The sequence below is a fragment of the Vespula vulgaris genome, chromosome 10 (genome assembly GCF_905475345.1).
Source record: "Vespula vulgaris chromosome 10, iyVesVulg1.1, whole genome shotgun sequence".
NCBI lineage: Eukaryota > Metazoa > Arthropoda > Insecta > Hymenoptera > Vespidae > Vespula > Vespula vulgaris.
Genome location: NC_066595.1, coordinates 1,434,525 through 1,445,000, shown reverse-complemented (window position 1 = coordinate 1,445,000; position 10,476 = coordinate 1,434,525). Strand labels below are relative to the sequence as shown.

The 10,476-nt window shown below is 41.6% G+C and overlaps 1 protein-coding gene across 1 annotated transcript in view; it reads right to left on the bottom strand.

The window, feature by feature from the left end:
• LOC127066701 (protein lozenge-like) overlaps positions 1-10,085 on the bottom strand; it is a 19,692-nt gene extending 9,607 nt beyond the window's left edge. The window contains exons 1-2 of the mRNA XM_051000720.1: positions 8,514-10,085; positions 3,360-3,536 (exon numbers count right to left, since the gene is read on the bottom strand). Of these exons, the coding sequence (XP_050856677.1) occupies positions 3,360-3,536; positions 8,514-9,129 (793 nt within the window). The 5' untranslated portion in view covers positions 9,130-10,085. The remainder of the gene's footprint in view (positions 1-3,359; positions 3,537-8,513) is intronic.
• Positions 10,086-10,476: the final 391 nt, after the last annotated feature.

The following is a 10,476-nucleotide window of genomic DNA, read 5'->3' as shown; positions in this document are numbered from 1 at the left end:
TCTTATATGGTAGGAAAATTAACGTTGGTAAAGGAGAAAAGGGAGAAATAAAGAGAAACGAGGAAAAAGAAAAGAAAGAAAAGTGTTCGATTTCTCGCAAAAGACTCACGAGATTAAAACGGAATAAAGAAGGAAAAAAAGGAAAAGAGAAAGAGAAAAAGAGAGAGAGAGAAAGAGAGAGACACTTTAAATCGACTTATCTTATGCATCGTTCGACCACATTAAATGCACACATATACACACACGCACGGACAGACAGACAAACAAACAGATAGACAAATAAACATACACATACGCGAACACTTACACAGATACAATGAATAAGAGACCAAGAACGATTATTATTTATGCCATGCGAACATTTTTCTTTTCTCCGCATGCTCTCGTTTTTCCACAACTATAATAGAAAAGGAAGAAAATAGAATATAATAAAAGAGAAGAGAAGAGAAGAGAATAAGTCAAGACGTAGTTTCATCGCGTGTCGATTCGAACGATTTTCTGAGACTCCCGCTACCGAAGAATTTCGTGCCTCCTACGTGATCTCTCTCTCTCTCTCTCTTTCTGTCTCTCTCTTTCTCTCTCGCTTTCTTTCTCTCGCGGTAGCCAAAAGGACACGCTCCGAGACGGCGATCCTTATCGTTGACGATCCTTTCTAACTTAAGACGATTATGCGAATGAAACTGACCCGGTTATTTTCGAGATCGTTTTGTCGACACGGGCGCGCGCGCTCGTACACACGCTCACACACAAAACGAATTCCTTTCCAGAGCAAATTATTTCTTTCAAATTAGGTATTCGGAAATTTGTTCTCGAAGAGATACAATAACGACAAGAAAATTGACAAAAGGGAAAAAGAAAAGAAAAGAAAAAAAAGAGAAGAAAGGAAAGGAAAAGAAGAAAGCAAAAATCAACGTTCAGCGATAATACGTCGTCGTCGTCGTCGTCGTCGTCGTCGTCGTCGTTGTCGTTGTAAAAAAAATAAATCGATCCCATTAAACGATAGTGCCAGAGCAATTATTCGATAAAATTAACAATCCATGGCACGTAGAAAAACGTGCCTGGTCCAATTCCAGGATTCAAAGGATTCGTCGTGTCTAAAGAAAGATCACGATCCGAAAGAAAGATCTCAATCGTATCCCTAAATCCAAGGATAGAAAGAAAGAGGGAAAAAGAGAAAGAGAGAGAAAGAGACCGACAGAAAAGAATCCTTTTTCTCCGAGGTCTAACCATCGCAACGGTGGACCAAACAGGATTAATTGTTCGCCTCCGTTAAGTAATTGGCCGGTCGATTATGGTACATTATATTCACCTCGAGACGCCTAAGGAGTCCGTATCCACCCGAGATGAAGACATTACCGACGAGCCGAGAGAACAGGCCGAACGGTATTTTTACGAGCGGCTCGTAAAGTTAACGAGGACCGAGCTGGAAGCCAACCGAGAAAGAGAGAAATCAACGCGCGTTCCACTCGTGCTCTCTCTCTCTCTCTCCCTTTCTCTCCTCTATTTTTATTTTTTATTTTTTTCATTCTTTTGTTTTTTATCGTTTTTTGATATCTTTCTTTCTCCCTTCCCCTTTCGTTTCGTTCCTCTTCCTCTCTCTCTCTCTCTCTCTCTCTCTCTCTCTCTTATTTTTATTACTCCATCTCGATTCCTCTTTCTTCATCTTTTAGATCTTGACGATCTTGCTTGAACTTTCCATGAATTTTACCGCACCTGCAACAACCACTCATCCATCCAACCATTGGTATTGGTACTTATAGATATATATATATACATATATCTATCTAGCGTTCCGTACACTTCTTCCAAGCTACCAGTCTTGATTCTCTCTAACTTTATCGTTCTCCTAACAGCAGCTTCCTTCTTTCTCTAAAACGAGCGAGCAAGCGAGCGAACGAACGAAGAAGCGAAAAATTATGGGGACATGGTATTTGCGTAGGATTCGAAACTACTTCGGCTACCTTTTCTTTTTCTTTTTTTCCTCTCTTTCTTTTTCCTCTCTTCTCTTCTCTTTTCTTTTCTTTTCTTTTCTTTTTCTTTTTACTTTTTCTTCCATTTTTTTCCTACTAACCGAGCTGAGATTGTTTGGTTAATATTACTATGACGAGAGTGTATCGTAAATCTGATATTTACAAACTAGTTTCTACGAGACGAGCTTCGTCTTTTTAACTAAACAGTTAATCGGATTGTCGTTTAATTAAGATAAAATCAAACATAAAGATATTCTTAATTACATGAAGTATTTAAAAATAAAAATAAAAAGAAAGAAAAAATGATAAATGAAAGTAATACGATTTCTCTAGACCGTCGAGTTCTAATCGTCTTTATAAAATAAAATATTTCATAATTTATATACGATTGATAAATAATTACGTAAATTATATTAATACACTTGATATCGATTCGTAATAATTTTCTTGATGAAAACGCAACGTATCGATAGGATACAAAATGAAGAAATAAAATATGAATGTTTCTTTCCTTCATAAATCGTCTTACGAAAATAGTATGTTTATGTACCAAAGGAACAACTCAATCGGTGTAATCCTTGACGAATTCTTCATGCTCGTTCGTCCAAGTATCGACTCGAACGTACAAAAGAAACGGCCATTACTGGCTAATCTTCGACGGCTAACGAGTTCGAAATGCCGGTGCTACGTCCTCGTAACGTTCTTCGCATCTCGTTCATACCCGTCTATATGGTTAATATTTTTCGTTTCTTCCTTTTTTGTTTCTGTTTTTCTTTCTATTTTTTTTTCTGTTAAGTCGTATAAAGCAACGAAACGTTCCGGAAAGCGATCATAGAGACGCAGAATACAAAACATTTTTAAAGTATTGTTATTTCGATCATCATATTCGGATAAATAACACCATTCTCGAGATACGAGAATGATATTAAAAATAAAAGAAAGATAAATTTAATTTCCTAATTCAAATAGAAAACTACGAGACTTCACTCATTCCGTATTTCTTTATACCTAATAATTTCTACGAACTTTCGACGATAAGTCCGCGATGATGTTCGATTAGACCGACATTTAGAATGAAGCGTTTAACGTCGCTTGGACGTTGAGAATCGAGCAACAATCCCGTCCAGTTTCTTGCCTATCCAGTTTCACCGAGTTTATATCGGATTTACCAGCCTTGAACGTGTACATCATAGAAAAGACTTTGACTTTCGATTCGACGATGGTAAAACGTATCTAATAATAGTAATAATAGTAATAATAACATTAAATCATAAATTATGATTGATCTTTATATATCTTTTCTTCTCCTGTTTCGTCTCGTATCGTTCAGTTAACTTTAAAAGCTTCGGAAGACTTTATACTTAAACTTCATACCTTCTAAGGACTCACCTAAAAGTTTTGTGACGACAGCACCCTGTTGGTTGAGAGATAACACGTGATTGGCTAGGTCGTTGTAATGTCTAAGAGCTCCCAATCCGTGCGACAGTTCCAGCAAACGTTGCCGCGATGCACCACCGCCATTACCGCTCGCAAATGGTCCCGCTGTACAGCTCTGCAAGCTCACGCCTGACGGCAACGAGACGATTAAGACTAACCTTTAAGAGTTTCCGTTGTTATGTGATTTAGATCTTAGAGAACGAATGAATAGAAGGAAACAAGAAAAAAAGGGAAAAAAAGCAAAACATTAGATACAGCGATGAGTAAGTACCTATTTACTACGTACCTACAACAACGTGTAAACAGACTCACGTCTGGAGTGTTTTGGAAAAAAGAACAACAATAATCATAGTTTTATTCCTAGAAATTCATTTAACAAGATCAGACGCGATCTCCTTGCACACGTACACACAAACACAAAAACACATACACACGCACGCACGTACATATACATATTTGATACGATCACGAGTCCTTCAACAACAACGAAATAAGCATTCTCACCTATCCATCTTTTTTACCGATAAAATTACTCGGATTTGAACGCTTCGTTATGATAACAATGAACATCTCGAAGGAAAGAAGGGAAGAAGGTCACGGTGCAAAATGGCGACGTATTATCGTCGCGAATTAATTGAAATTACTTGCGCGCCCTCGGTATTATATATTATATCGCAGATGGGATCTCGGAGATCAGGCCTACTAAAACTTTCCTCTCTCTCTCTCTCTCTCTCTCTCTCTCTCTCTCGCTCTCTATCTATCTATCTCTATCTATCTATCTATCTATCTATCTTCTTTCTTTTTCTTCACACGTGGCGTCCGACGTGTATCGGTTAATCAGGTACCTAGGTGCGAAGCGACTCGTAATTTTTCGAAGGACAACTAACAAGAAGAGGAAATACTAAAGGGAGATGGAGAAGAATCTGGTCTTCATCTGAAACTTTATAGGCGGCTAATCTTTACGAGCGAATCGCAGAACGAACGATTTTATGATCTAACGCGAGCTCGCCATTAAGAATCATTTGCATCCGGTTTGTAGGTGTCGGCAGGAGGATGGTAACAAGCGATTACTATATCCGAATCGACGAAATGAAGGACGAAGGACGAAGGACGACAAACGATGTTATTTTCAAGACCTCTTCTCGTCTCCTCCCAAGATCGCATTGTTCTTTTTACGGAATATTATCTAACGTTTTAAAGTAATTAATTTATAGGGCAAGGCAATTACTCTATCGATCAGAAACCAATAACATTAATCTCCCTTTCTATTTCCGTGCCATTCATTCTTCTCTCGTACGAGATCAAGAGCTGATTTATATCTCTCATGAATTACGACGAGCTACGACATTTATGTGTGAAATATTCGATCGATCGATCGATCGATCGGTCGGTCGATCAATCGATCGATATTCTCCGAGTCCTTCTCTCTCTCTCTCTCTCTCTCTCTCTTTCTTTCTCTGTTTCTTTTTCTCAATCGATAGACGTTCGACGATTTAACGTACCTATATAATCTCGAGCTTTAGTACAAGAAGATAAAACTAACGACGGGCTAATGCACCAACTCTATCTATAAGGACATCGCGGAAATATATGACAGTGTGAAAAACTTTTTACTTATTATCTTTAAACGAAGATTTTCTCGGATATTTCTACGGCGATCTTTCGTCGAGACATTGCAATTAAGGGAAAGATCCAAAGGAAACGAAAAAAGGGAAAAGTAAGAAGAGAAAAAGGTTTAAGAATAAGAAGAAAAAGAGGAAGAGGAAGAAGACGAAAACAAAAAAAAATCACTCTTGGTATTAACAGTCGCGAGCGTACAAATCTACATATAAAGTAATTGACGACGATAGAAGGGATCATAAAAGGAACTTCGAAATTCTTTCGTAGCGTATAAACGATGCTCCTTGCACTTTTATGGAGGGCCTTACGTAGGAATGCAAACATTGGATAATATTCTCCGACATAAATTTAAACCCTTATTATACGCGGTGGATCATATATGGCACGTACCGGTTTTCTCTTAATATTACTTCTCTTAATCTTAATATCGAGCAAGAACCACCATGTGTTACGGAATATGTTGGCAAGAAGTTACTACCTATGCGTTTAGCCATTTGATACCAAATGAAATCCTTTACTGATACCAAATGAAATCAAGCATCTACCTGGTTTTTATGATTCTACAGTTGAAAATTTATTCGACGAATAGATATGTTGGCAGATAAGTAGATGGAAATTATCAAAGAAAAATTCTATTTCGGATATCGTTGGTTCCAGTTATTTGACGCGTTTAAACGGATCAGACCATAAAGAAGAGGAAAAGAGGTTTGTGAGAATACCTATATATACCCGATGGTTGGTAAAAGACAGAAAGACCGCTTCCTTTCCGAAGGCCCTTTCGACGTGCATTCCGCGCTCATTTCGTGTCAAAGCGATCGGAGGTGTCGTGAAAACGAAAGTAGCCGATGCACTGAAAGAAATGCGTCGCGTCGTTGCTTCGAAGTGACGCGGGAACCGGTTCTGAACGAGTTCTCGGACGAAGTCCGGTGTATTCGAGCGGGTGCGAAATCGCTGATGGAAAAGAGCGATCGTGAATGCGGAGAGAGCAATAGACGGAATAGATAGAGTGAAACTGAAAGGACGAATCTCGCCGTATCGAAAGAGAAAAAATAAAAAGGAAACAAAAAAAAAAGGAAAAGATATGATAGATATATTAACGCCTTGAGAAACGCGAAACGCGATGTCCTTACAAGGATTACCCCGATTCCTCTTTCGTAATCGTTTCCATCGAAAAAAATCAAATTGGATGTGTGCGCGTGTGTGTATGCGTGCGTGCGTGTGTATATATATACGCAGAAGTTTCCTCTTCTCGTTATCCGAGCTGCCAGCTACCTGAATCGAACGACGAAGGATCAAAGCGCGCTCCAGCTCGGGAACAGGTTGTACAAAGGACGCGACGGATCCGAAGAGATTAGCGTCGAAGCGTCCGCTAATTTCCCGCAGCATCCCTAGCGTTCACTCGTGCGCGCGATCTGATAAGCTTCTTCTCGTAGAAAACTTTTCAACCTCCTAGATATATATACATACGTACACACATATATATATATATATATATATGCGTGTGTGTATATATATATCTTCTATGTATCTTTATAAATCATCAACTCGATTATCTTGACACAAACAAAGGAGTAAAAGAATATAGGTTGGTATATTATAACGAACAAACTTTTTACGTTAAATAGAAAAATAATCTATATCGAAAGATCCCTCGTCGATAGATCGCGGAGGCAGGGCGTGGCAGACTATGTGGTTCGAACGCGCGAATGAAGTACGACAAGGGAATCGCGAAAAATTAGATCATGGAGCTACGTAAACGATTTTATCTAGGTATAGGTAAGTAAGTGCTTCGAGCCGTCGATCGTTGCGCTGCTCCTCTTTTTGAAAAGCGTCGGCAACCTATTCAAACCGGTTATCTCTCTCTTTCTTTCTATCTCCATGATTCTCGACGAGTATCTACGACTTAGCTGGCCTATGCTCGATCTTGCAAGTGTAAAATCGGGAAAGAATTTGTTGGAAATCATTTGAGATAGATAGACAGATAGATGGATAGACGGATAGAGAGACAGGAAGAGAGAGAAAGAGAGAAAGAGACAAAAACGACAGAGAGAGAAAGAAAAAAGAAAGAGCGGAGTTCATAAATTTGATCACATTCTCTTCGATACTAAGATACTTTCGAACGAGATTCTTTCTTCTGACAGCGAGTGACACGCTTCGTTGACTCCGTGCAAGGGTACGTCGAAACGTTCGACGACTCAATCGACTCGATCCAAAAAATAACGAAAATTCTTTGATAACGAGACGTTAGACTAACGACGCGTGAACCGTTTTACCAAGAAAGAAATTAGCTCGTTGGAGGCGTGAACGTACATATTGTCGAATAAATATTTGCCTTTGCACGAGTACTCGTGCGATAAGAGAGACCACCTCGGCTTGAAAATCCAATTAACTTACGCGAATCGCGCCTAACGCCCGCAAGCATCTTCCCGTAACTTCAAACTTTTAAAAGCATGAAACACGTTTGTCACGCTCGTTTAACACGCGACTCGAGACAATGCGTTTTTTTCCTCCTGAAAAATACGGAAAACAATGAAGCTTTAAATCTAATGACTCGTTCGGAGAAGAATTTCGAAAATCGTGACTTCTTTATTTCTTTTATTTTTAACTCCTTCGCCAAATATTTCAAGTCTACGTTGTAACCTTGATCAATCATTTGGTCGAAGAAACGTTTCAATTGAAATAAAACGTCGAATAAACGATCGATTCGATCGGCAATTAGTAATCGACTCCCGATCCGTAATAAATCCCGGTAAAAGAAGGATGCGTGTAACGGAGAAGAAACCATGGAGGATCCCATCCGGGTAGGTAAAAAAATTAATTGGTTAAATCGTCGTTAATTATAGCTCGGGGATAGGGGATGCGTGTTCGCCAAGGTTCGACGTCGATCACGCCCACGGATACATTATTATCTAAGTAAGTACTTTCGTTCGGAAAATGTGTTCGCACAGGGACTGTAAGTAAGTAAGTAAGTAAGAAAAGCACTCGCTTCAGGATAGTTAAGAATCTAATCTTCGTTGAATTTTATATCGATAAAATCATCGATATTTTTCAATAGCCTCTACTTCTCGGAAAGTGTATACAGGTGCGCAAAGATGAACGCCTTTTTCTACCACCTTCTTTGGATTTAAATGTTCTCGTGGACTTTTTTTTGCAGTTTTGTTAATGGAATGCACAAATGGATGATTCGCGAATGGTCTCTCGATGTGACGCATAATAATTACATACCGAATGGAATTAAACTTCTCTTGTTTGCGATTCGTTCGCCGTCTTATCTCTCAAACTCGCGCGCACCCGCACACACGCAGACAAAAGGCGAACGCAGTAAACATTTGTATACGATTAGGAGGCGTGTCGCGTGAACGCGGACGAATGCTTCGCCGGTGAAATAAAAAAAAAAGATCTTGTTGAGGAAAAAGAAAGAAAGAAAGGCACGGCGATAGTAGAAAATTGAATCGAAAGGTAAGACTCGAAGGAGAAAATACTCACCGTCGATGAGGGAAGCCGGCGGTACGGTCATTTGTTGATGAGGATGAGCAGCCGGATGCTGATGATGATGAGTCGGATGAACCTGAAGAAGGTGCGACCTCGTCTGCGAGAAGGTCGGCGAGGGTGGTTCCCAAGGTCGCGCTACTGCCGTGCTCACAGGAACGTCCTCGTCGTGACAGCAAAACTTGTCACTTGCGGCGCTGCCGGCGCCGCTGCAATTCAGCACCGCGTGTCCGTCATTATTATTATTGTTGCTACTTACGTCCCCCCCGCCCTGGCCGTTATTGTTGCTCCCGTTGTTGCCGTTGCCACCGCTATTGCTCGCGTTTGAATTCGGATTCGCGTTATTACTATTATTATTATTATTATTACTACTACTACTGCTATTATTATTATTATTACTATTATTATTATTATTATTATTATTATTGCTACTGCCGTTGGCGTTGGTGTTATTTGGTAGTCGCGTAGAAGCGGTCGCTGGGCTACCACTACCACTAGCACTGCCACTGACACTTCCACTGCCAATGCCCTCGACCTGCACCATCTCGCCGTCGATCGCAGCCACCGACTTGGCAGTACCAGGAGGGCTCGCGACGCCACCACCGATCATCATCACCAGACGAGATCTCGGCTGGACCCCCTCCACCGGCTGTGTGCACCGGCTCCTCCCTCGCTTTCCGTCCTCCTTTAACGCACACTCGCACTTTCTTGTACCGTTCCTATATCTGTCTGTCTATCCGTCTTTCTCTTTCTCTCTCTCTCCCTCTCCTTCTCCCTCTCCCTCTCCCTCGCTCTCTCTCTCTCTCTCTCTCTCTCGTTTCGGGCACAAAGGAGGCACCTCTGCAAAACGCAATCGGATCCTCTTCTACCTTCTCCTCCTCCTCCTCCACCTCCACCACTTTCCCCTCCTCCTCCTCCTACTTTCCGTCGGCGGTAGCGACGGCGGCACGTTGCCTCCTCCTCGCCGTCGACATCGACGAAAACGGTAAGACGACGACGAGGTTGGGTAGCAGCTCGCTCGAGGCGAGCCTTCCTCTTCAACGTGACACGAGCACAACATCACGTAAGCTCCTACGATCGTCTTCCATCGCTGCAAGTTTCTCTTCCTCTTTCTTCTCTTTCTTTCTTCTTTCTTCTCTTCTCTTCTCTTCCCTTTTCTTCTCTTCTCTTCTCTTCTTTCTCTTCTCTTATCTTACTTTCTCTTCTCTTGTATCAAAGAAATAATAAACAAATAATACAAGAATTAATCGACTATATCTCCAAGTAACTCGTTCTCTTTTTCTTAGCCCGGCACAACGAGTTAGCCTCTTCGCGCTCCGCCGGATTCAAGAAGATTGCCTTCCGTTCGGACTCGCTCGAAGCGTAACCCGGACTAGCCTTACCCCCACCCTCCCCTCCACTCGTTCGAGGCGAGATCGAGATTTAAAGCGTCGCGACGCCCAACGGTCACCCCTCCCCCTTTTCTTTCTCTCTCTCTCTCTCTCACTCTTTCTCCTTCTCTATCTATCAATCTATCTTTCTTTCGTCTCTCTTTCTCTTTCTCTTTACCACCACCACAACCAGCACCACCACTACCACCACCACCACCACCACCACCACCTCCACTACCACCACCGGCAACAGCACACAGCGCGAGCTACGCTGCTCGCGCTCCGCCGGATTCGAGCAGATTGCCTTCCGTTCGGACTCGCTCGAAGCGCGCGCTCCGAGCGGCCTTACCCCCACCGTTTATTTCAGAGAGAAAGAGAAAGAGAAAGAGAGAGAGAGAGAGATTTAAAGCGTCGCGACGCCAAGCCAGCACCTCCCTCCCTTTCACCTTCCCACTACTCTTCCCCTAGAATCTTTCTTCTCTCTCTATCTCTATCTCTATCTCTCTCCCTCTCCTCCTTTCTCCCTTTCCCTCTCTCTCTCTCTCTCTCTCTCCCCTTCAAGAAGAAGCAAGCAACCTGCTCACGCTATG